At 35.4% G+C, this 27,279-nt stretch overlaps 1 protein-coding gene across 1 annotated transcript in view; it reads left to right on the forward strand.

The window, feature by feature from the left end:
• Positions 1–1,842: 1,842 nt before the first annotated feature.
• The window catches only part of PXDN (peroxidasin), a 66,580-nt gene continuing 41,143 nt past the window's right edge, over positions 1,843–27,279 (forward strand). Inside the window, exons 1-7 of the mRNA XM_026844026.1 lie at positions 1,843–1,928; positions 8,236–8,307; positions 9,881–9,952; positions 16,701–16,772; positions 23,800–23,871; positions 24,451–24,522; positions 26,519–26,688. Coding sequence (XP_026699827.1) covers positions 1,843–1,928; positions 8,236–8,307; positions 9,881–9,952; positions 16,701–16,772; positions 23,800–23,871; positions 24,451–24,522; positions 26,519–26,688 — 616 coding nt within the window. The remainder of the gene's footprint in view (positions 1,929–8,235; positions 8,308–9,880; positions 9,953–16,700; positions 16,773–23,799; positions 23,872–24,450; positions 24,523–26,518; positions 26,689–27,279) is intronic.

Consider the following 27,279-nt stretch of genomic DNA (forward strand, 5'->3'; position numbering starts at 1 on the left):
GTGGTGATTTTGCTTATTGGAGAAAATATTTCTGAATTTAAGTTTCTTTGTGTCCTAAATCAATGCAAAGCAAGGTAATCCTTGAAACAAGGTAATCAGATATTTACCTTCACTGCTAATAAAAAATCAAGATTTGATTTCATTGGTATATGCTTCAGTATTTTTCTTTTTAATGAAGATTCATAATAGAAGTCATCAATGTGTCAACATCATGTTCCAAACATCAATTTCAACCACATTGTTGGTTTCATCCACATTCCCTTTTTCTTGTGCAAAGCTAAAAGACAGACAAGTATTTTCAATTTAAAGTATGAAATCAGTTGACTTCAATATGATAGGCTAATACAAATGCAAATCTTCTAAACTTGAGTTTAAATGCGTTGTTCTAGTTGGCCAATGGTAAATCTGATGCTTTGGTTTTATTCTGTCTTGATGGATACTGGTTTTGGAGGAACTTGCAAGCTCTACTTTTTTTTTGTCCCACTTAGTCTGGTTTTCATGTAGTATTTCTTAGCATGAATATATGAATGTGATTTATAATCTATTATACCTGGAAGCTGTATGCTGGAAAACAGTCTTCCAGAGCAAACAATAAATGTAAGTATAACACGGTGTTTAGTTTGTTCTGTTGATTGCATCTAACTTTATGAAGTAACTGAATATTTTCATTTTTGGACAAGAAAAATTTGACACATGCTGGAAGATTACCAAATGATTAAAGGGATCTTCTAAAGTTTGGAAATATAGGTGATGTGGAGCAGTAGGTCTACCCAAAAACTACTAAGACATAGTTTCATGTCACAGAATTATTTGGGGTTAGTACAAGCAATGAATGCTTGGTTAGACTACCTACTTGTCCTCTTCAGCTTCAACAGTGAAAACAGTAAGAGATAAATGTATTATTTAAAACATTATTTAAACTGAGAGGAAAATAGGATTGATAGGCTATTTTTGCATTGATCTTTATCAAAATCAAGAGGGCTATAAACAGAAGATGAAATTACACATTGTGCCTAAAAACTTTCCATTTGCATATAGAGTTTTCTCAAGCATTTTTTAACAATACAACAAAAAGTGTCCAAAACAAAGTAAGTTATCTCCCTTACTTTAAGATTTTGCACATATCATTATTTGGGAGGTATGCTGGTGTTTCTAACTGTTAAGGCTGGAAACTATTTCCTCATGTTACATTTTGTGAATCTTATTGTTATACTCTAGCAAATGAGCCTTCAGTTTTTTTTGTTTTGTTGTGGGTTTGTTTTTGTTTTGTTTTGTTTTGTTTTGTTTTGTTTTTTAATGCCAGGAAGATTGCAGGTGGATAACCAGAATTCTGAATGTTTTCAGCTGTCTTTGCTCTTATGAAGTATTTTGTGTTCTGAAAGCTTTTGCATTTGGATTTAAGGGCATTAGAATTAATTCGTAGGAGACTGTATAATAGCTTGCATAACCTTTAAAACTGGCAAGAATACTTGTAGTTGTGGTACAAAGATTTGAAATCTCTGTAATTGCAGCATTTGTGTTAGATTTGAGTGTAACATGTAGAGTTCTTTGCTAATGACCTGACAGTATGCTTTGCATACATACATTATGTCACAAGATAAATGTTTTTAATTAAATCATCACATGATGTTGTGTTTCTATATTCATGTTAGAACTGGCTAATTATGTGTCTATAGAGAGAGAGACATGGCTAGGTATGAAGCAGTAGCTTAACGTTATTTTTTGGTTTTCCTTTTTTATTAAAGATCTTAATATAATGTTTTTAGTCATGGTAATTTTTTCTGACACAAATTAAAATTGAAAAAAATGGAAAGCCATTTCCTGTATACTCTCTCTATAGCAATGAACAGATCTCAGGGAAATCCTCCAAGCCCTAAGAAGTGCCAGGCTACCAGTCTGGAAGCAGAGATGAGAAGGACATGGCTGAGGTAGAGCAAGAAGAGGAGAAGCCCTGGTGTCCTGTCCTGCTGCTGCTCCAGCAATTCTTCATAAAGAATTTGCCTGTTTTCCCTGCTTAGACAACACCTTTTGTTTTAGCTGCTGATTAGCGAGTGCATATTACTTCACATCACATAGGTTATTGTCAGTGGGGTGGTGACTGGGAGTGACATGTTTTGGTGTCAGTATCCACAGCTTGATCTACAGTTCATAGTTTTATAAAGCAAGAGAATTTTATGCAAAAAGAAATCTGAATTAAGATTATTGAAGTACACAGAGTCTAATCTTTTATAAAGGTAATGGAATGTAAACGTTTAACTCTCCTCCCTGTATGTTGTTTCGCAATAATTAGAAAACAAAAGAACAAAGGAAAACTGCACTTAATGAAAAAAAAAAAAAAAAAAAAAAAAAGTTTTAATTTCAGGGCATGGTTTGTTCTGAGTAAAACCAGTCCCTTCTCTAAAAGTGATTCCTGTATTTCAAACGGAAGGTGATATGAAACTTTTAAAATTGATTTTTCTTGTAAGTTTCTTGATGTTTAAGGTCAGTGTATTTGAAAGCTGTATTTTTTGTTGTGTATCCTGTGTGCTTTTCATAATCTAAATATTCATTAATGCCTTTTAGTATTTATTACTTTATTCATTTTAGAAACTTATTTTGTAAGCTTGCAATAAATTTCTATGTCCAAATGTTGCCTTGCCCCATCAGGATGTGTTAACAGAGAACACAGTTTGCATTTCTGCTCTCTGTCAGAGTAAACTTTAAATAGGGTATTCTGGAGTGCCAGGAGCTGCCATGGGAGCATTGGATTGTATGGGACAGTAACAGCTGTGTGGTGCTTTTAAATAGTTACATATTTAGAAGTTTTCACTGTGTTTAATTAAAAGTACCGTTAAAGGTTAATTTTCAATGCTAAATTAGAAATAGTTTACTGTTGTAATGAATGGGCAGTCTAAGGGGGGACACAGGTGGATGCAGTTAGTTCAGATAAATAATTTATTAGGTACAGAGTTTATTTGCATCCAGACAAAAAGTGTCTGCAGCACAGTTCTCATTTGCTTTGTCCCAGAAAAGAAAACATACAAATACTGTATTTATTTATAGGCCATATAGTTAGATCTTACAGATTTTCATAAAACCTCGCATAGAAAGCTTGTGAGGTGACTGTGTATGTGCACCGTGTTTGCTGCGTACTGCCGGGCACCCTTCCTGACCCACGGCTGCTCGTGGGGCAGTGGGAGCCCGACTGTTCCCAGGCGCTGGAATGCAGCTCTCAGGGGCGTCCAAGTGCTAAATTGTCAGCGTGCTCCCTGGCACAGTCCTGGCCCATGCAGCCTTGCCTTCTGCCGGACGTTTCCTGGCCACGCTCCATGAATTAGCACAGAGCAGATGATGTGGGGCCAGGAAAAGAATCCTGAAAGTATTTGGTTTACTAGGAATCATCACCATGTTGTTTTGTTTGTGTCATTCAGGGGAGACATAATGTTTCGAACTGATAGGCTTAGCTTCTGTGGAAGTCTGTATGACTGAAGTGTATTTTTACAATTTAAATCGTTAAGCTGTGGAGGGTTGCAAGAAGGAGGAAAACGGTAACCGTTAGTATTTAGGATGTCTTTGTGAAGTGACAAACAAAAATTTTAGGGCTTTATGTAGACCGGAAAGTGAATTTTCATCGTAATGACTCTTTTTACATACATGTGGCAGTGTTTGAGAACAAGAGCTATGAGATAACACTATTAGCAAAGTATTTTGGGATGTCAGGCAGAACTCAGAAGGAAAATGAATAGATACAGGACCACAAGCTAAGAGAATTCAATACAAGAAACCAGCAGTAGCATATTCTTCCCGAAAAGTAATATTATGTTGTCTAGATATAATTTCAAGGAGTACATATTTTCACTGTGAAACACATAATAAAGGAGACAATCTGAATTAGGAGCTAGATGTTCTAGATTTTGATTTGAAAAACTAAATGCATCAAATTTAGGGTTGGATTATTATGCAAAAGTTATTATAGTGCCCTAAAATCCCATGCCATCATCACAGGTTTTTGCATAATTTTTATTGGTTGTTTCATTTATCATTTAGAGATTAGGAAGGGGAAAAATGACAGTCAGCAACGGGGGTGGACTCCCTCAGTTTGCTGTTTGTTTTAAACTTTTGGTGCACTCTGGCCTGTCGGTGGAAGTCAGGCTTGCTGAGCCCCAAAGCACAGCACACAGTCAGGATGCAGTCAAAATGAGGAACAATAAAAAAGGTGAAAGAGAAATGAATGGGCAGGGAAGAGGCTTTTGTGAGTAAAAAGTCATGTGGCAGCACAGTTGGCCAGGAACTAGTCTGAAAAAAAAGAGACAAGAAATTTCATCATGCTGATTAACCTTATTTCAGCAACACAAAATGTCTTTGATGATCTGGATCATAATGGCCTGCTCGAGCTATCCTTACTTACTCATTTTTCAGGTTAACACATTCCTGCCATTCACCCTCCAAGGGAATGTTTCCCTGCACTCTGATTGCTGTTAGCTTTTGCTCTGAGCTCTTCTCCTGTCCGCTGACATACGGTCAGTTCTCATAAGCTGGACATGAGGTCTGTACCATGAGAGGATGACATTTCAAGCCTGAGAAATGGTGCTTCTGTTAAGTGTAGAATACTTTTGTTTTCCTACAATGGTAGGGCAGTGGTGACTGAGGCCTTTTAATTTTTTTTTTTTGTCATCTGTTGAAACCTTAATTTGGTTTGAAAGAACTGGTGGCTGGCTGATTCTTTCCTGTCTCAGTGGTTTTCAGTTAATTATTTCCACTTAGAGATTTATAGTTTCAGGCTTATTTCACATCTCAAACATCTTCCAGAATAGTTGCAGCCACTCCAAATTTACCACTATCTGCAAACTTCATAAGCTTATTTTTCTTTCTACCAACCTTGTCTTAAAATATTGAATATCTTATGGCAGATTTCTGCCTGATTCTACCTGATACAACCTTTCAGTTCAATAACTAGTCTTTGCTTATCCTCTATTTCCCTACCGGTTTCACGCTTGGTTTACAGAGATTTCTTCTAAACCGTATTTCTCTGGTTTGTTTATGTGAATGCCCTATATCAAACCCCTTAAACTAATGTATGCAATGTATACTCCATTTCCTTCACCCACTTGGTTTATTATACTGTTTTATGAGGAAATTAAGACAGTTTGACAGAATGTCTTCTTGAGAAATCTACAGTGGTTATGGTTTAACAGCTTTTATCTTCTGCGTACAAGAAATAACTCATGAACTATAATTATATTAATTGAAACAAAAGAAGTTGTGTATTTTTTATTTTGAGCTGCATTTGTGATCTGCCTCAATCTTTATTTTGGGGGATTTTGTGCTGAAAAAATAATGGCATTTCCTTTTGAAGGAATGTACCAAAATCGTAATCCTACATTTTAGCAAGATTGATGTTGTTTTTTCTCCAATTTTCAGGTAATTGTAGTACTAACTTTAAACAAAATATTTATGAAAGACATGAAAAAGTATTGTTATCATAGTTTTCTATGAAACATTTTAGTCACAGATACCAAATGCACTGGGCTCTAGAGAAAATTTGGATGCTGTGTTTTATTACGGCTCTTTATCAATACCTTTATACAGAATGACAACAAATGGCTACGGTTTTGTACATGATGTATTATTTAGCCTTAACAACTTATTATGAGGAGGGAGATCATGTCAGGAGTTGTGATAAGGTATCACAATATGCAGCAATAATAAAATAATATAAATTATTTTGAATGATGTTGCTAATCTGTAGTTATCCTAGTGAGTTACTGCAGAATGGATTTTACACATCAAAAGGGTGCTCATTTTGATGATGACTCATAGGACTGGCTCCTTCATTGCATTGGAGAAAGTTACGTACTTATCAACTTTGCTTCACTGTAGGGAATAGGCTTGCTTTTCTTACAGATTCTTTTATATTTATTTTTATACATATTCTTTTATTTCTAAAATATATTTGTCTATGCCTCCTTTGGATAAAGATTTATTTTTAATTGTGGAACTTTACCCCAACAATCAGAGAAGTCCTGTGCTGTTTACGAGCTTAATATTGCTAGTTATAATGGTATTTTGAGGTTTTTGAAAAATCCTCAGTTTTCAATATTCCATGCATGGATATTGGATTTTTTCAGTTTTCATTATTTGAATCAAAATTAAAATGCTTCCTTGAAACACAATAAACTTTCATATAATCTAGAAAAAGCTCTCAGTAAAGTGGAATGTCATGTCCAATGATGCTTATAGAGAGATCTGCTGTATCTTCTCTGTGTGCAGGCTATGACATTCAATGCTTGTTTAGGAAACCTCGGGACCTGAGATTCAGTGACTCATAGTTTCTCATCAGGGACATGTGTGTTTCATGTGTGATAAGTGAATATTTCATGTGTGAGCAATAAATACCACATAATGCTGTTTAGCTATAACTGAAGGAGGTGCTTTTGTAAAGAACAAATGCAAGCTATGACAATTTGTGCTTCTAAATCTGGAAAACCTCTGTTCAGCTGGGAGTTGAGTGAGGGGGCTGTCCTTCTTGTCTACAGGCAGTTTAATGACACATCTAAGTAAGGGATGGCAGTTTGCATCCCTCATTTATTCCAGTCACTGATCAAATATTTTGGTGGAGTGTAATGCAAACAAAACCACATGTCTAATCCTTTTCTAACAATGAACAGTAGGCCACATCCTAAACCACTTGTGTAGAAAAAGTCGTTCAGAGGCTGTTATTCCAGAGTGGAATAAGTCCTGATGGAATGATTAATGAGGAATGATGCTTAAATATGCTCTTTGCGAAGACTACAGGCAAATACACCCCTCAAGTAGTACGACCTCAGCCAGTGGTGTTACATGGGATTAGTATTCAGCTGACTTTTTGTCTGCTTTTCTGTATTTCCTTTGACTAAATACCAAATTCCAGAGAGATTTCTTGATAACATATTACCTGATAAAATTCAGTGCATATTTATGTTTTAATTAGGACTGGTTTTGGTGTAAAGATTGAAGTTATGACATGTTTGTCCTACTTTCTGAAAGCAATCGGTACATGTGTGTTCTAGAAAGGACAGTGCAGTAAGCGTGATCACTGTCTTTCAGATTTTACTTACTTTCCGTTTGCTTCCCTTCTGTTTGATTGCCAGAGACTATAAGGTCCAGGTGTCCTTGCTCTGCTGCTAGGGAAGACGACAGACCTGCTGCTCTCCTTCTTTTCCCTTGGTTTCCTTGCAGTCCCTCTCTCACCCGTGTGGCCTCCCAGGAAGCCCGTTCAAGCCTGTTTGCAAGTCAGGCAGAAAATTAGTTCCGTTTTGGGTTTGGGTTTTGTTTGTTTGTTTGTTTTCCTTTTTTTTTCCCTTTGTTTTGTTTTTTCTGCATGGGTTTATTGCTTGGTTAAAACAGTTTCTGAGCTGCTGGGAATACAACAGCCAGGGCAAGCAAGGAGCAAGACCATGTGACACAGAGCTGGGGGAGGACAGGAGGCGGGCAGAGGTGGAAAACGCTGCCGCCTTCTTTCAACTGGCGAGAGGTGTGAGGCTGGCACAGCTGTGGCATCTCCCCACACCCCCACGCTGCTGCCAACCTCGCTCCCTGTCCCTGCTCGCTCTGCAGCACCTCACTTGGAACATTGGTTTCCTTCTTCCTGGAGAAGTTCTTATTAAGCTATAGATCTAACAAGAAACTGAAGATGATAAAAATATATAAAAAAATGAAGAGAAAGTAAAATTAAATAAGAAAATAAATATCTTTAGGCAGCTGGATTTACAGGTTTTAAAAGCCAGACAGCATAAGGCACTTAAGCCTCCTTACCCAAACCAAAAGAACGGAGTAGCTTCAAAGTCTTGAAAGCTGTCTCTTTTTTCTTGAGCTCTTTTTTCTGATCCCAATTTTTCTATAACTGTTTATTTACAAGCATTTTTTATATACTGTATTATTTACAAGCAGCTTTTAAAACACAGAGACAATTCAGTTTTGTGAAACACAATTCAACATCCCATTACAAGTTGCTTCACTGTGGAAGAGAACATCCTTCATGACCACGGGTTCAACTTAGATACAGCCTTCAGCATTGACCGCTGAGGCTGGATTTGGTCAATCCTCTGCTTAAATTTGTCAAATTTGGATTTATTTTGCCTTCTCCTTTGGTCAAAAGCCAGGGTTTATGGACAGCAGCAGTTCACGGTGGTCACAAAAGACTTGTGCTTGGTTCAGTTTTTCATATGAAAAAATACATAGATTTTTTTATAACATGTTTCTTTCTTTATTCTACAGAGACCTAAGATTTAATAGGATTAAAGAAATCCATCCTGGAGAGTTTAGACGGCTTAAAAATCTGAACACACTGTAAGTCCTTTTTCAACCTTTAGGCCCTTTTCCCTTTTGATTTAATGTGATTAATTTGGTAATGTGCCAGTTTTGCTCACTTATCATAGGTATGTAGTCTCACAAATTTCAGATTTAGTATTGACACAGGTAAGGGAATTGGGGTTTAGGCCTAAAGTATTTGAAAGCAAAGCCATGTATACATCTATTAAAATAAAAAAGGAAATTATTTACATCCTAATGTTTTATTAACATACTTTAATATGAACAATACAGACCTTTACTATATGTTTTCCAAATTGTGCTGAATGACTTTGGTGGAATATCACATAATAAATCATGGAATTACAACAAAGCTGTTCAAAGGCTCTGATGTGCAAATGTGTTGTAGTTGCAAAATGTTTGACAAACTCTTAAAGTTTTTAACTTTCCTATTCTAATGTGCTTGCCAGGACTGGCAGTAATTGGAAGTATTTGTTCCTACTGGGCTGTCTTATATAGAGGTCTTTGTTATCATAGATGTTTGCAAAGAAAGTTCGCGTTTTCTAAGATTTTTTACAAACCACAATGCAAATAATATGTGTATTATAGTTTTAACTTAGTATCTCTTTTGTCATTCCTTCAGACACCACTTTTGAAACAAATACATGCATTCTTCTCTAATAGTTTAGCAGACATGAGGAGGAATTAACATGGACAGTTATTTTATTTTTCAGTGTATATAATTTATGATTGCAAATTAGACTGTTTTCTAGAATACAAATAGTGTATGAACTGAAATACAGTAGTGATATCACTGAGCTTTGGATCACTATTATGTATTTATCCTGCAAGCACATAGCAATAAATGTATGGAGATGTATTGTATAGTCACACAAGAAGAAATGATTGGGCTTTCCCCCAAAAGGATATTGTCCAAATCTGTGCTACCAAGACATTTTTACTAGCTATTGTTGCTGCCAGTCACCTTTGATCACCCCTCTGTTTGTAGTCGATCCCCAGTTTTGAATTACAATTTCTGTCAGATATCCAGCCTCAAGTTTAACTGTCCAAATAACTGATCTGTGATCCAGAAATCCCAAATAAAGACAGGATTCATTGTTTGGATTCCATTCTCTTCATAAAAGCACTGCAATAAGTTATGAGTGCAAATCTTGAATACAGATAGTTGTGTTCCTGTGTGATGTAAAGGGCCCAGTGCACAGAGTATTGCTAAGAAACATCTAGGAAAAGTCACTTTAATGGACCTCCTAATGACAAATTTGTTAATCTTGATTTTATCAATCTCAAGCTGATGTGTAGACTTGAGACCAAGATTTTTTTTCCCCTTCATCATCTTCTCAGACACCTACAAAAAATCACATTATTTCTTTTTATTTATTTCTGTCTAATTTTTTCAGTTTTCTCCTGCGATGTAGTGACTGTTTTTTTTTTTTTTTTTTTCTTTTTTTTTCTTTTAACAGTTACTGTTAGGGGAAGAAGAGTTTTGTTATTCTTTAAAGTTTTCCTTTATTGCTACATTACATCAGCTATTACACTTTTTTCCCCCCTACTGTTCCTATATGTTAAAGTAAATGGCTATTTCTTTTAATAGGCTTCTAAACAACAATCAAATCAAAAGAATACCTAGTGGGGCATTTGAAGACCTCGAAAATCTGAAATATCTGTAAGTTAAATGAATGCTACTTTTTGTGTCAATGTGTAACTGAACTTCTTCAATGGGAAAGTGTTTTAATCTGAGGTTGTGTTTTAATCTGACTCACTATATCAGGAGATAAACTGCTTTGGAAATCTGTGAAATTAATTTATGCAGTAGGAGCAACTGTGAATCTTTCTCTAAGTAGGTGCTTTGATACTTGCTAATATAAGATTGATATTTGTGGGCAGTAGATTTTAAGGTATTTACTAGTTGCTGTTTACTATATGTATTTTAAAAGATAATTTAAAAAGGGATATGTTGAAAGGTTTAAGAAGTCATGTCTTTAAAGGTTCACTGAAATCTTTGTAGAGGTACTTTTTAAGTTTGTGTTTTGAAAAGTGGTTTAAAAGCAGCTAGTCCAAGATTTGTGTCTGCAGATGCTTGTAATTTACGTAAGCTTTTTAACTACTCCTAAATTGCTCACTGAATGCAGTATAAATTTGTAAGAGAAAAATTAAGTCAAACACAAAATAGAAAAGTACCTATATGATTTGCCATCATTTCTATGTCTCGAGGCACCTTGTATATTTTAAGACTAATTATTCCCATTGTTAAAAAACATATCAAGTGTATTAATTATCAAAATAAACAAAAGACATTTAAAAATGCTATTTTATCTGTATAAAAACTAAAGCTGAGTAGTAAGTTGTCATCTTGTCTCTGTAATCCACCTTTTGAGTGTCAAGCAGAAAAGTTTCACTCCATTGTCTTGGAGTATTGATCATTGCTTGAATGCTGTACAGAAAAAAATGGTCAGTTTGAGATTTCAAATTTTGAAAGCAATTCAGAAGGTTAATTTTCCATTTAGTTTGCAAGAATGAAGCCTGAATAGCTCTAAGGAGGTGACAGAAGGGAAGAAAATAAAAATCACATGAATTTGTGCAAACACAGTTCCTGATTGTCCAAGCTGTGTTTGATTACATTTCTGTGTCTGATTTTTGTCTATTGTCTTTCAGTAATAACACTACTTAATCTATATGCAATAGAAGGAAAAAGAGTATTGGAGAGACAATCCCCAGTGAATTAATTAAGTCCATGATGATCTTATTTGTTACAAGATGTGTTTGTGGTAGTGGAGTATGTAAGGTTTACTAATTCGGGATGTCTAAGCTTATGTCCATAGTCAGCAGCTGTGCAAAAATACTACTTTGTTCTTATTAGTTATTTCTTTTCACATGCTTGCCTTTGTCTAGCTGTAGTAGACCTGAGATAAAACTCAAAAATGCACTCCGTTCAGCTCAATAAAAGAGTGAAAAGAGATAACTGAACTATGATTTGTTTTCATATACATATTGTAATGCTTATCCTGTCTATATTGTTATGAGAAAGGTCTTTTCCTTTTCCTCTTCTTTGGAAAATTTGAATATGAAGTTCAATGTGGTAGTTCATTCAATTGCGGAGAGCTCTTCTTTGAAGCTATCCCCTGTTTTGCTAAAATAAACTTTAAAAATATTTTTTTGCCTGTTTCAGTGACTGGGATATAAATGTTTAACTTTAAACTGTACATCCTTAAAGTTATGAAAATGCTGGTACTGGTCAGATAGTCAATACTGAAGGCTTGAATGTACCAAATAAATAGAGTTCAGCTGTGAAAATTTCAGCTGAATAAGTACATGCTACCTGTATTCTGTGGAACAAAGGGGACAAAACAGACCATTTTTCTCCCAGTTGGATCAAATGAAGTAGAAATTATGGGGGAGAGTTTGTACAAAAGTTCAAAATATTCAGAATTTAATATTATAAAGCCAAATCATCTGGAATAATTGAGGTTTTCTATGGCCTGATCTTATGCATATTTGCAAACCTAATTTGTCATGTTTCATAAAATGAGATCATTGGACCATGATGTTACTTGTGTTCTTGTGAGAACGCAAGTACTGGATTGCAGATGTTTCCAAAGATGTATAATTCACTGAGTAGTTTTAGAAAATCTGTAATTTCTCAGTGACTTTGATTTAGCAAAATATATATAAATATAAAATGTATAACTATTATTAATATGAACATATAACTGTATAAAAATACTTGTAACTATATAGTTTTATATAAAATATGTAAGTGTAAAACAAAATACAGCACATTTATTTTTTTTCAAAAAAAAGCCACTTTCTGAGAGAGATGTCAAGGCCCATTCCTGTATCTCTACTGATGATCAGTTTTTGTGCTTTCAGACAAAACTTTTCCAGCAAGTGTCAAAGAAGCCCTAGAATTTTCAAATGCTTCTTGTACTATTTATGAAACTGAGCTTACAGTTTTATGAGGTATATATGTTTTCAGAATTGTCTGTCTGAAGAAAAAATTTTGACAAAGAGTAATATTTTCTCAAATTTCTGTACATTAAAAGTATTTCTAATTTTAAAAGTTGGTCTTTACATTATAAAAATAGAATTATACACATGATTTTTGAAGCTTATTTTTTTAGGAATACATGTTGTTCTTTATGTAATTGAAATTTTGATAGTGCTGCAAACACTTTTGCGTAATCTTACTGTACTGTTTGTGGAAATAATTTGCCTATGAATTCATATACTAAAAGTTGGAAAGAAAGAAATGTATTGTTTTGCTGTGAAACCAAGAGGATACTTTTTTCCCTGCCTTTCTGCCTGTCTGTCTTTATTCATATACCTTAGTGTTGGCAATATGATTCTATACTAAGATCAAAGAAAAGATCATTAGCTTGGACTCCATCCATCATACAGTTTCTTTCTGCACTTCAGTGATTCTGTATAATTTTTGGGTCTTATGTTCCCCCTTCTGCAAAGGATACTGTAAACACTCCTGTCTAAAATAAACTGTAAAAGTTGTCTTCATATGAGCAAAATAATTGGTAACATGTTTGTAATTTATTGCTCCTGATACAAGATGTATATGTGTACATGATGTATGTGGTACACTGAATATATTTAATTGACTTCCTAGGAGTTATTCAGTTTACTGACTAGAGGTGATAGTACAGAAGGATGAGAAAGAAAAGCTTCCCAACCTTATATATTGTAGATACAGGTAGATTTGTGGAAGCTGGGTAGGATAATACTTCCTGATCCTGAAAGTCAACAGTTTATTCTCCAAGAGAGAAAACTGGGAATTTAAGGTAGACACATGCTACCACTTCAATATGTAGGATATTAAATATTTGGGATCAGCAGTGGAAAAAAAAGAAGTTAAGTTATAAAGAAAGAATTTAGGGAGGAGATATACAAAGATATAAAATATAGATTAGTGATTAAAACCCACTTTCCAGATAAAGAGTAGGTACTTGGTATTTACAGAGCAGTAAACTAAAAGCTAACGTGAAGAAAGTGAAGGAAATAGAAATGAATAATGAAAATAATTTTGGCAAAAACACTGATACATGTTCATATAGTAAGAAATGGAAAGATGAGGAATAAGACATTGTGGTAAGCATATGATAAATGGAAATTAAGACTGTATGACATGTATCAGTTCTGGAAGTACTAAAAGGGAACATATGAGGCTTGTTTTGCCTTTGGTGAATGACATAATGGTAGAAGAGTTGCTAAACTCACCCTTCCAGAAATGGGATTAGTTCATGTTTCCTTCTGTGCCTTCTGCCACTGTTGCTGTCATAGTCATGTTACTTTGTCCTTTGAACACCTCCAGTGATCCTGGATCTCATTTCTTTTCAGTTCATGTTGCTAAGTCCACTGTCTCCTTTATGCTTCTATATAAATCTCTCTTTGCTGTATTTATTTATTTGTCAGGTTTAACTCTACAATGCCTGATGTTGCTATTTAAAACTTTTTTTTCCCTCCAGTTCCAACCAAATGTATCTGGATCTTACTTCCCTTAAATCACATAACTACTTTTAACACGATCCATAACAAAAAGAAACAAAAATTATCCTCATAAGGGATCTAACAAACTTTTAATTAAAACTACTTTTTTTTTTCCCTAATTTTCTGATAACTGGTTAACGATTTGTTTGTTCATTTGTCAAGTACATAACAGGTACCTCTGGCCTCTATCAACCTTGCTTTCATTTCTGGAAAAATGCTATTTTTTTTTTAACTCTTCTGAAAACAATTAGTAGAAATAGTCTCAATAGAACATATCCCTTGTCATCTTAATGCACTGCTTATTTATTCTTCATAAAATTCTAATGGTTCAGTTCTGTAAGAGAGCTTTTATGTAAATTAAATGATAAATTACTTTTTCCCTAATTATAGAAAAATCTGTTATCTGCTAATGTATCTGGGAAAAATTTCGAGAATGTTTTTGTTAAAGATTAGTGTAGTGTTTATAAAGTTTTACTTGTTAGGCACAGTAGCATTTAGAAAGACAAATATTTTTTGTGAGTGCTACTTATTTGTATTTTGCAGTCTGTCATCTCTTCATTAGGTAAATATTTATATCTTTTTCTTTCTGTTAATATTCTCAGGGAAACATCTGCACAATTAAATGAAAGTCTGGTTAACACATCTGTCATAGAACATACGTTTTTGTAGCCTTGGGGTGGCTGGGGTTTCTCTGTGGAGGGGGGATGTGATAGACTGAGGTCAGTTGAGGCTCCTGCAGCTGAGGGTTTTCTGATCAAAATAGAAAAAGCTGTAGTTTAAAGCTGAATCACAATTAAAGTCCCACTACAGTGGCTTGGTAAGAGCTCCAAAAGGGGTATGAAACTCTTCTGCCTTCCCTGCAGTATGGTGGTAAAAGTCTGCAAAACTACAGAGTCATCCAGTTTCGCTCTGCCTTTGCAGAAAATAAATAAAAGTTACATGAGTGATTCCTGTAAAACTTTTTTTAAAAAATTGGATTCAGATTTCTTGAATAAAATTATTTAAAAGCGCACAAGAGATACTTAATTGAGGTTAGTTTTTAAAACCATCTTAGAACACTCTGGTTCACGGGTCTGATCAGAAGTTTAGTACTCAGAGGAATAAGAGGAATTTCCATGCTGCCAAGTGGAGTATATTAAGAAAGGTAGATAACACTTTAGGTGTTCAGTCCTTGAAATTTTCTAAGGAGTGAGAAGAAATGGTGCATTTAAAATTTTTGCTGGAAAATAAGATAGGAATTTAATATACAGAGAGGAAAATTAAGGAGAGACAAAGTTGTAATGACCATAATCCTCAAATGAATTGGTAAATCTAAGTCAAAACAAATATTTGAATAGTCATGAAATATTTTTTTTCAAATAGAATAAAAAACAATTCCACATTCAAAATATTTAATACATCTATTTTCTCTTCAAATTATTTTAAAAGTTTTTACAATAATTTCACATGACAGTATTTTTTTTTCAGTTTAATTTGTTCAGAATTTTGAGCATTTTAAAAACCTCAGAAATTTTTGCTTCCTTGTTATTCTGTTATTGAAGAAACTCTGCTTTTTGTTCAGATGCATATCTATGTTAATTAAGCACACCCAAGTCTCTGTATATTAATGTATTAGAATCTCAGCAAATGATTCACTGGAAAACTAAATTTAGGCTCAAGAGAAGGAAACTACTCCATATTGCCTCCCAAAGTTGTCATGAGTTGAACATCAGATATCTACAACTTTTTTCCTTGTTAGCGCCTATTGTGAAATGTTGCCCGTTGTCAAGGCAGTGTTAAAACTGCAACCAACTCCAGCTGATCCGGTATTTTATCTGTTGCATCAAAAGATGTTTGCAATATTTCCAGTAACTTACTGAAAGCTGTAATGATAAAAAAGCCCAAACCACTACTAATAAAATGCCTGCTAATAAAGCCATTTGTGGTCCAGAGTCTCTTCATTCCTTTTTCATAGAAATCCATGCCTGATTAACTGAGTTTAAAATCATGTGTCAAATAATTGTGAGAAAGTTCTTAACTGCAAACCTGTTCCTAACCTAACACAAAAAGAGAGTGACTGACATGGAACCCCAAAAGTGTTTTGCTGCCTCCATGCAGAAACTGCAGTCACCAGCTAAACTGTGTGATTTTTCTCCAACGCCCTCTCACTAAACCATCCTTGCTGTTAAAAGCATGATGAACGTGAGCACATACACTGATCCATCTTGATTTATTTTAATTATGTAGAAAAGGTAGATAGAGGCAACATGTGAACATACTGGTACTTTGGATATGTTTATTCTGTTTATACCATAGAGTATCAGTGTGGACCTAATGTCGGTCTTCTACACAGTGATAAATATACAGTGGTGTTTTATGGGTGCAATACCAATATTCTATCTTGTATTTTTTTGGTAAATATTCAAAAGGTGGCAGAGCTAAATAAATTCTCACTATTTGTTCTCCAAGGCCAGTAAAAAGACTTATTCCATCGTAATTTGAATATTTGTACCAGTATGCAGATGAGATATTTTAAAGAAAGCAAGAGGCCAATGTCATCCCCGGTGTGTTCTGGCAAAGGCACTTTAGAAACAATTCTGTCCCACTGAGTTAAATTTATTTTGACTTTTGGCAAGCCCGTCAAGAAACTGAGGGGCAAAGAAACAGTAAGTAATAACAGTGAGCACTGGGAAGCCCAAGACCATCCGGGTGACAGCCTCAGGGCCTACAAGGCCCCAGACTTTTGTCCTTCCTGGCAAACATTTGGGATGAAATCTAGAGGACAAAGTATTTTTATGTGTATGTGTTTATTTTTGTTTTGTATTTTTTTCCTAATATGTAGTTGAAAAACTGTCTTCACGTGTCAACTTAATTCTTCTTTTCCACCTTCATGTAGCTCTTGTTTGTGTACTAATATTACTGATTGTTTCTTGTTTCAGCTATTTGTACAAGAATGAAATCCAGTCAATTGACAGGCAAGCATTTAAAGGACTTGCCTCTCTAGAACAACTGTAAGTGCCTTTTCTCTTCTGTGCTGTCATCTCCATGGTTCCCCTGCAGAGGAAAAGTGCACGCCTTGATCCGTACACCTGCCTGCATGCTCTGCATGTCTGCACTCCCTGGGTTGTTAGGCAGAGCCCCCATAATCATTTGCATGGGAAAAAACACAGTCGGTCTCTGTGTCAAATTCCTCATTTCTGTGTTTGTCTTTTATTTGTGATTTGCATTCCCGGTGTCCCTATACATTGTTACATAGCTTTGATGGAGAAGCGGCATTATTGTGGAAAATGTTGAAAACTAATGTGTATTGCTTAGAGAGAGACCTTGATTAAATTTCTGTAGGTTTTATAACACTGCAATTCCTTTGACTGCAGCAGTTACTTTGTTTTATGCAGCATAACTAAAGATGAATTAGCCTCCTGAAGTTTAACCCACTTTTGTTATATTTTAAAACAGGTTTTTAACATTAAAACCTTACTATTATTGATGTGTTAATCATTGCCATATACAGATGTTTAAAAAGAAAGTTCATTGTGTGTAATGTAGATGTTTCAGTAATGTCTTCTACAAAGACTGATTAAAATCAAACTCCTTTTCCTGTGTAATGACTGAAGAATAATTTCTGTTGAAAAAGAATGAAAAATGCAGTCCTTAGCATGACAGAAACTGATTGTATTGATTCAGTTAAGTTTAACTATATTTTGGTTTATGATCAGAAAGCATTGCTATACAGTCATTGTGGTAATGTTTAGAAAAACAGAAAGAGTTACAAATGCATAGCTATTTCACAGTTTGACTGCCAAATAACAGTACTAGAAATGAGTAGACCATTTTGTAGCACATAAATTTTAGGGGCTGAACATCTTTCTTCTAGGACCAATGTAAATTTTGAAACTCTTGATAGTTATCAAAGTATTACAAATTTTCTATGATATATACCAGTTTCCTTGTTACTATAAACCTCTAGTGGATGCTAGTGGACACTGTGTGTATCTGAAATAAAATGATATTTCCAATGGTTACAAAATCATACAAGCTCATTTTAGAGGGCAATAGATGCCTATTGAAGGAAGAGCTTCTGTATAAAACAAATGATGATTATAAAACATATATAAATGTCATTTTTTTCCTTAATGCCTTTGTCTTCCTCTTCCTCCCACTCTAGCAATGATTACTGCAGTATATTGACAGAAACTGGTAGGGCTTACTTGCAGGCTAACAGCAATTCTTATTTTCTATGTAGAATTTTAAATAGAGGCCTGTTTATTGAATTACTGAAGCATCCAAAATAACATTCTTACTCATACCACAAGTCTGATACGCTGCAAGTGGCATCATTTGTCCTTTTTTCTTTTGCTCTATTTCCTGTTGATCTGTGTTATGACTGAAAAACATAAATTGCTTTGAAATATTAAAACCTTCTGAGTGTACGTTTCAGCTAGGTTGTAGTTAAGCCTCTCTGCCTGTAGCGATATCCCACTGTAAGCTCAGACTTGAGACATCAACATTGTTCTATATGAAATTGAGTTTTAAACAGGCTTTGAGTCTCACCTCTATCTGGGAAGTATGGAAACGGAGCCTGGCACAGTCAGTGCTCAGTGACTGCCCTTGTGTCATGGCATCAGTTGCTGCAAGCAGTGCTTGTGGCTGGTCTGCTGAGCTGCTGGAGGGTTTACTGCCCTGCTGGGTGCACACCAGAAAGCTCACTTCTTTCAGAACCCTTGTCCTGGTCAGATCTTAAATAGAAGGCTTGCCAGGTGGGAAAATGGGAGCACAGAAAGCCAGTGGCAGGCCTGGAAATAAATTTAATGAATGGTATTAACTGAGATTTGTAGTTTATGAGAGATGTCATTTATGTATCTTTAGCATAAAAATAGGTTTAGCATAAAAATAGGGTCTGACTCTACAAGGTCTGTTCTGTCACATTATTTTTTGAGAAAGACTGTGTTCACAAGAAAAAAGTTAGTCTTTGTGAACAAGTTCCCAAGTCCTCTAACTTCAGTTGGGGACTGTATCAACTGCTCAGTTGATGTTTTTGTATTTGAGGCTTCCATGGCCTCAAGTTCTCAAAAATCTTTTGCTACTGGATGTGTTGACTCAGCCAAATGCTATTCTCAGTGCTTGGCAGAGTTCTTGGAGTTAGATGCTGTGGTCTATGTCTCGGGGAAAGACTCAATTCATAGTAATTTCTTCTACTCCAGTGAAGCAAAATGAAACTGATAGTTGCTTTTTTAAAAGAAACTGAACAGCAAAGCAAACACTTTTCTGTTTTGTTGGGTTTTTTTTGTTTTGTTTTTTTGGTGTTTTTTGGGTTTTTTTTGGTTGTTGTTGTTCTTTGAGAGAGTATAGTTTGATTTAGAAGGCCTGTTGTTGTATGTATAAGGGAAAAAAAATCCCAACATGGTATTTACTGCTGCTGGCAGGATCCTTCCTAAACCTCTGCATCACAATTCTTAGCTGCCGATGTAGTATAATCTTATTCTTTGGAGATTTCTGCCAAGAGAGTAAGATCTTTGAATCAGATCTTGAAACTCACTTGTGCTAGAGTAAATTCTGAAAAAAATTGGCAGTTTTAGATACTCAGACATACTGAGCCATACATATTTCGTCACCTAACTCTTCAGTCATGACAGGGCACAAAGGGAGAAAGTGAACTGATGAAAAGTAACCGCTTAGTACCAGTTTAGACCTTGTTAAATCTGCAAGACATATGTTTGGGTCTGGCAAATGTGACAGAAAGCTGCGGGAAACTTGCATTTTTTTTGAGCAGCAGATGGAAGGCAGCCGGAGCACCCAAAAGGCAATGAAAGCTGCCTCTGTATGTTTGCACTTAGACAACCGCTATATGTTTCTCTATGCCTGTGCTTAGACAACTGAATCCCACCTGAAATATCACAAATACCTCCTGTCTTGAGAGGTCATGAGTTTGCTATATCTGGATCCCAAGATCGAGCTCTAAATGCAGTCTATTTCCAGATGTGTGTAGATTGATTTTCTTTCAATTACCTACTATATTTTTTTGAGATATTATCCTAAGAGCTGTAGGTATCAGGTCCAAAAAGTGTTCTCTGCAGTTCTTAACTAGTGGGATCCCCAGATACTAATGGAATTATTTAAATCCATTTACTTAATCTTAGTGGAATACAAATTACGCATTTTCTTTTGACTTTCATGTTAACGTACTAAATTTGCTCTTTATAAGCTGTTATTAGAGTTATGCTCTAGTTTGTATACACATATACATATTTTTGGGGGAAATTAATAGATAAAAATGTTACCTTACGTACAGTGATGCAGCTTGCTATATTTATTTAATTTCCCTTAATTCCATTTTCAGTAGCTTTGAAACTTTACTATGAATTTCTTAACGTTTTGTATTACAAAGAGGTCCTGGTTTTTGCATAACTGTATTGAGCAGTTATGCACATTTAACACAGCGAAGCCTGATTAAAGTCTCACTGCTGCTAAAAATACCTATGGTAAGGAATAATGAAAGAGAATTAATTAATAAACAAACAAACAAACCAACCCAAAAGGTATGAAAGGGAACTTAAGAAGTACGTTGTTACTATTCCAAAACAAGATCAGCTAGGGACAACAGACCCAGATGACTGGAAACATATTTATCTAGCCGTATTTTAAAAGTCTTTAAAGAGAGGATTCCATAATCTGCTTAAGTATCCTCTTCCAATATTTTATATTGTTACTGTGTCATCTTATTTAAATCTCTTTCCTTGTGGTTTAAGCCAGTTACTTCTTGTCATACCTCAGGGCAGGGAAAGCTCTTTGATAAATGTGAGAGAAATATGTTTGTTCATTCTCTTTCAAATAATCAAAATGGCAAACATGCTATTTAAATATTCAGAACATAGATTATACTCAACTAATGGATTTTAAGTACTTCCCCAAAGATGTGGAGATACTATTAGAAATGAACAATCGGCATATGTGATAAAAGTAAACCTCTACAAAAATATTATGCTACAGAAGATATAATCCTTAATTTAGTGCTGTGAAAAACGCCACTGGGACTGAATTTTACTGTAAATGCTTATCCTTCAAGACGGATAATAACAAAGATAAAATCTGTACCATGCTTATTTGATCAAATTTTTATCTTCCTCTAGTGTTTGGTTTGGACTTTTTTCCTTTAAGAATTTCCTTTCCTTCTGTTTCATCCTTGATAGTGAATTCAGAATTAAAAAAGGAAGACACAGAGGTATTTAAAAATCACTCTTGTGTGCTTTTTCTTTAAATTTCCATTTTGAAAGGATTTTTAATATTAAATTCATTACATCATAGTACTATTTTAAGTGTTTTATATTATGCACCTAAAAGGTATCTATAAAGACATGTAAGTGTGAGATTATTTCCTGAATATGAATACTTTTACAGTGAATTTCCAGTCCAATAAATTCTCCTATTAATTAAAATTTTTAAAATCCTTTTAAAATCATTAATGTGGTACATAGAAGAAATTAATATATGTGAAAAACCTAAGTGATAAAATGTGATTAAAGTGTAGGTAGTAAAGCCAAGGAATTTTTATTCTTTTTATTGTAGATTTACAATGCAATCTGTTTTTTTTTTTTTTTTTTTTTAGAATTACACTTGTTGCTAATTACTTTGTCCAGATATTTAACAATTTGTTCTGTTCATAAATTTCCTGACAAGTTGCTCAGTAGTTTTTTGAGGTTATAATTTAAAGACCTGCAAAATCCACTGGCTTGTCATATGAAGCAGTTAAGAGTATTTTCCAGCTGGACTACATGATTTGGTTTTTTGATCTACTTTAGGCAGCATGATTTCTGATGAGGTGAAGTTAGCTGTGATAATGTGCTTCAGTACCTGAATTATTGTAGTTGTATCTGTGATGATTTGAGGTTGTAAACAAGGCAAGGTTTATAACAGAAGTATTGTTACGATTAGACTGATTAATTTGGTTGGAAAAACAAGATGAGTTTTCAGGCACATAAAATGTTCTTCACATCTGTAATTATAGTAGTCTTGAATAGTAAACAGCAGTTATGTGCTGTTGTTTTGTGTTTAATGATGTATATACATCAGTTTAACCATCTGAGAAGGTGTCCTTTCTTTTTCTCTCTTTGTTAATCTCACCTGTGATCCATGGACCTGAAGGAGGGGTTTGTGTGCCTCAGTGTGACTGCTTTTTCCATTATTTGTTGTTCTAGTAAGAAGTATTACTTGTACCTACAAATCTTGCTTTGTCAATGCTAAAGAAGTACAAGAGGTTAATTTATTGGGAAGATAAGGAGATGCATTTGTAAGTTGGTCATAAAAATGCAAGCAGAATTAACAAAGTTAAAAAGGAAAAAAATCCCTGTTGGCTGCACAAGAAGGAGTGTATGTAATTTTTTCCAAAATCAAAGCTGCTTCAGAAGAAGTAGCAAACCCTATAGTTATGCCTGTTTTTTTTCTCTTCATCCTCTTTCACTGTGGTGATCCCCACCTTGCCTTGCCCCCTCCCGAATGCTGCTGATGCTGGGGAGGTGGGCGAGCTGAGCCACAGGGCAGATACCCACCTGTCCTGCCGGTCCTTCCTCAGGGCTGGATGCAACTGAACTCTCTTCTCTTCGCTGGTGATTTGAAAGATCCTTGCAGGAAGTATCTGCCTTTGAGATGTCTGTCGTCTTAGTTTAGATGAAATTGGCCTGTATTTTCAAAAGGGAGATAAAGACTGGCAGGCATAGCATGATTACGCGCTTCTTGTTTCCTTGTGCAAACAGGATCATACTCTGTGCCCGCTACAATACGTGGCCACGCGTTGCTCTGACAGTAAGCAGGCTTGACACTCCGACGTGCCTGATCACATCCATGCTGATTTATTGGCCTTTTCTGTGGTCCCCACTCATTGCTCCCTGGCATGGCTGGCTGGCTCGCGCTGGGGCTGTGCGGCTGCTGGCGGGGGAGCTGGGAGGCCTGCCAGGCACGTGCCTGCCTGCCCCGCCGCACGCGCCTTCCCGCGCTCGCTGCCACCACTCTGCCCTGCTCGCCTCTTGTTCCCGCTTCCCTCTCCCTGCGGCGGCCGCTCGGCTCGGGTCACGGAGTAGAGCGCGTGTGGTGTTTCAGCACAAGGGAGTTTCTGTGTCATTTTACTTTCCATGCTGAAGGATTGATTTCTCAGGAGATTTTTGGGGCCTGAGATTTTCTTTTCGGTTTAGATGAGGGTTTTTTTTGTTCTTTAGCCCACAGTGTTTTCTGTATACGCACATTCTCCAGGTGTTCCTGAGTTTGCCAGAGGTCAAAAAGGAAACTGTAGGAGGTTTGGATACATTTGGATATAATCAGGATCCAAAGTCTATAAATCATTTTCACAGGTCCTTGTGCAAATCTTCTCAATTATTTCCTGTTTTCTCATCTGCAAGGTTATCCACAGCATAGTCGAGACTGGAGGGATGCTGCCTTTGAAGTCCATTTTCACAGCAGTTGCAGATTAATAATCTGGTTAATTATCTCGTTACGTTAGACTCAGTTTTACAGGATTAACAGCTGTGTAATATTTGTTGCTGTGTAATATTAATCGTTTACACAAGCATCAACAGCATCAAACAGAGCACTGCTGTGGTCGTTAATTGCACACCAATTGCTGGGAAGCCCTTTGTGTAAAAGCAATTAAATCAAACTTGGGTTTTATATTATGCATTTGTTTGGCTTTTGAGGGCATTCATAGCTTTAAATGCCAGTATTCATGGACTAGAGCAGGTTACTTCTCAGCATCTTTTGAAATTTTCACTCAGTGTGATAGCAATGAAAATAACTGTCCACTTAAAATGTTATTCTGTTGGAAACTGACAATATTTCCTAAACAACCTGCAACATTTTGCTGTTAGTCATATCTTGTATTTCTCAGATTCAAGTACAGGATTCAGATGGTAACAGAAGGAAGTTAACCCACTACATCACTGTCACCATTTAGATGGGTAAACAGTGTGTAAACAATAACAATTGCTTTATAATATTTCAGCTTCATTAAGAAAACTGTTTCAGCATTTTTCTTTTTGTTTAACATATTTTCAGGTATCTGCACTTTAATCAAATAGAAACGTTGGAACCTGAATCCTTTACCCATCTTCCAAAACTTGAAAGGCTGTAAGTTTGTTTTTCTTGGGGTAAGATTCAGAAGTCAGCTTGCTTCTTTGTTTGAATTAAATTCAATGTTGGAAACTGGAAAATAATACTTTTATCATTCCCATAGAATATTTTTAATCTGAATTTTTTATTGTAATTACTACATAGTCTTTGCCAAGAACACTTTGGTCAGGCTGATCTTAGAGGCATGCAGAAGTGAGCATTGCCTGTGGTATATTTTTCTGTTGCAAAACTATTTCCCATAGAGCTGTGATCAGTATTTGGCCTAAAATAAATGTTATGAATGAGGAAGTAGAACATTTATATTATGACTTTGCTTTTTTTTATTTCTCATTTGAATGCTTATGAACTCCCTTTCTTCTGGTTACTCTGTCTTTTTATGGCTGCTTTTTCCCCATATGGACCCACCAAATACACCTTGGAGGCCACTTAGCAGCCAATGAATTGCTGAATAAGGTTCAGTTGTTTTTGTATTTTGTAAAATTACTTTCTCTTAAAGACCTTTCAGAAGAATGTAAATGAAAGGAGTACATCTCAATGTCTGAATTATTACATGCATATTTCTGTGCTTTTTAACAGATTTTTGCATAACAACAGAATAGCTCATTTGATTCCTGGAACATTTAGTCACTTAGAATCTATGAAGAGACTGTAAGTAAACTGAATTATTATTGAACAAAAGAAAGTTTATATAACCTAGTTATACTGCATCTCATCTTGCAATATTTATTTTTCTTGTAAATGCCATTCACTGTGTAATTATTTTAAACATTAAATAATTTATCCTAAGATGTGTTCCAGTTGTTTACATCCATAGATTGAGACCATTGCTTCATATCCTACTGTCTTTACTGACTAAATCCTTTTGTTTGTTTCCTGCCTTAGAATTATTTGTAATACCCTCTTGTTTTGTAGATTAAATAATATTCATGGATCCTTCTTTGTTGTATTTTTGTAAATTGTATTTTTATGTGGTGCTTTTCCCCCCTCTTGTCTGTCTTACTTGGTGATTCTTCTGTGATGTCTTTCAATATATGACTATTCCGTTACTTTCTTTTAATTGTTTTACATATCCTTATCTGATGATAAAAACATGTTTATAAAAAGGTACTCGATGGTTTAAGATTATAAATATTACTTTCAAAAGCAACTCCAGAAGCCATTTCTTCTTGAAATGCCATTAACTTGGAAAATTAGAGGCTTCTTAGCCCCTCAGTAGTGTTTGAAAACTTAAACTCAGTAAGAGTACCATAGTAAGGTGATTTTCAGAGGGTTTTCTATCCCTCACTTTGGATCTCCACTGATCTAGGATAAATATTTTTTAAATTATCCAAGACTGCCATTTTGAGAAAGGCAGTCTTGCATTCATACGCTGCTTCCTGGGAGGAATACTGAGGGTGTGCTGAGCAGTGAGTCACAGTGCTACCTCTGCTAGGAACAGAGATCACAAGGGACTTAACAGGAAGATGCTGGTTTAGGACAGTTATGAAACCATACCTTTAACTGTGGGTGAAAGGCAGAATAAAGTACATTTTGATGATCTATGCACCTTCCAATAGTAGCTGCTTTACTCATACCTCCCTTAATTTCTTGTGGAGTTCAAATGAACATAAAGGGATGCTTCTTCACATAATTCCTAGATAAAGGGCAATTTTAATAGTGGCTATTAGTGGAACAGGACACTGTGCTAGACTGACCTGGTATTCTCTGACCTGGGACAGCTTATCCCTAAAGGTCACATCATAACTTTCGTGTTCTGGATTTAAATTCTACCAGTAACATCTGATATACTGGGAGACATTTGTATAGTAACTTCTAAAATAGTTTTGCTTGTTCTTACCTGTTTTTCATAGGAGAACAGGGAAGAAATATTATATGAGCATTTATACAAGAGGTTAAAAAAAATTTAAAAGAAACTATGATCAAAAAGTTTACTACCCCCAAAGATACATCAAACTGAGGTTGCTTTGCCATGCAGTTTTATTTCCAATCTATAGATAGATATGTTTAACGGTACAGATGTCTGTACTTAACGTTGGGTTTTTTTCCTACAAGGCCCTCCACCAGAAAGTACAGTGCTCCATGTAGTAACAGGGCCCTTTGCTACTGGGAAGAAAGTCAACAGAATTTATGGGCTCTCCTTATCTGCAATAGGGAGGTGTTTTACGAAGTTACTGACCCACTGAACTCAGTGAGAGCTTAATGCTTAAATAAAACTGTGGGTCTTTGTCTCAGTTGCCTGACCAGCAAAACTGGAAGTTGTAAAAATGTCAGGTTAGCTGTGTACTACAATAACAAGTATTAATCAGAAAAAAATGTGGGGAGAATGGTATAAGTTCCTTACTTAAGCAATGTTTGTATAACTTCTAAAGAAAACCTAATTTATTCACTGAATGCTGGGGTTAAAAAAGAAAGATTTAAATGCTTGCTATGTTGAACACTGTCCTGCCTGTGCAGTAAAAATAATATGTATTTTTTGTAATAAAGACTACCAGAATGCATATAAGCAAGTGACCGTCACCTGTATTCCATATCGTTGTCTGTATTCACAGATAAACGTGCTCCTGGCATTGCAGAACCATTTTGATCTTAGCAAAATAGTCAAAGCTTGCTAACAGGTGTTGAGGCTGCTTCTTGTTTTGTGCAGGCGTTTGGATTCAAACGCTCTTCACTGTGACTGTGAAATCCTGTGGCTGGCAGAGCTGCTGAAGACATACGCGGAGTCGGGTAATGCTCAAGCAGCAGCTACCTGTGAGTATCCACGAAGGATCCAGGGAAGATCGGTGGCCACGATAACACCAGAAGAACTTAATTGTGGTGGGTTTGTCACTTCCTGGTGGCTTCTTTACTGTGTTAAATGTAAACAAACTAATATTTGTTTTGTTTTGTTAGAATTTGTTGTTCTGTTCTCTTTGATAACACTGACTTCCTCTGGTCAATATTGGTTATTTCCAGAAATGTCCCTGTGTACCTTCTCAGTTTTTGTCTGCTTCTGACAGAACTGATTGCTTTTACCCCTCAGCCTGTCTTTAATTAAACAAATATAGCTGTGTTTGAAATTTCTCCTTGAGCAACTAAATGTGATATCTGGAAAGAGTTTATTTTTCCTTTTCATATTTCAGTTTTGATCATAAAAGGATAGTTAACTAGTGTCTTTGGAGTTATGTTAATATCGTTTGGTGTCCTTTATTCCCTTCTGTACAAGGGAAAGGGGAGAAAGAAGCTGTACAGAATTGCTCCTGATTTCACAGATTTTACTCTTAAAACTCTGATTGATATTATTGGAGGTGGGGTTGGGCCACTGGATTTCTTTTTTACTCAGCCATACTTACAAGTTGTACCCTGAACAGACACTGAAATCCTTTGTCACTGAAGGATCAATGGATAAGCACTTTCATTATAATCCTC

The sequence above is a fragment of the Athene cunicularia genome (assembly GCF_003259725.1).
Source record: "Athene cunicularia isolate RWA chromosome 3 unlocalized genomic scaffold, athCun1 chr3_part1, whole genome shotgun sequence".
Taxonomy (NCBI): domain Eukaryota; kingdom Metazoa; phylum Chordata; class Aves; order Strigiformes; family Strigidae; genus Athene; species Athene cunicularia.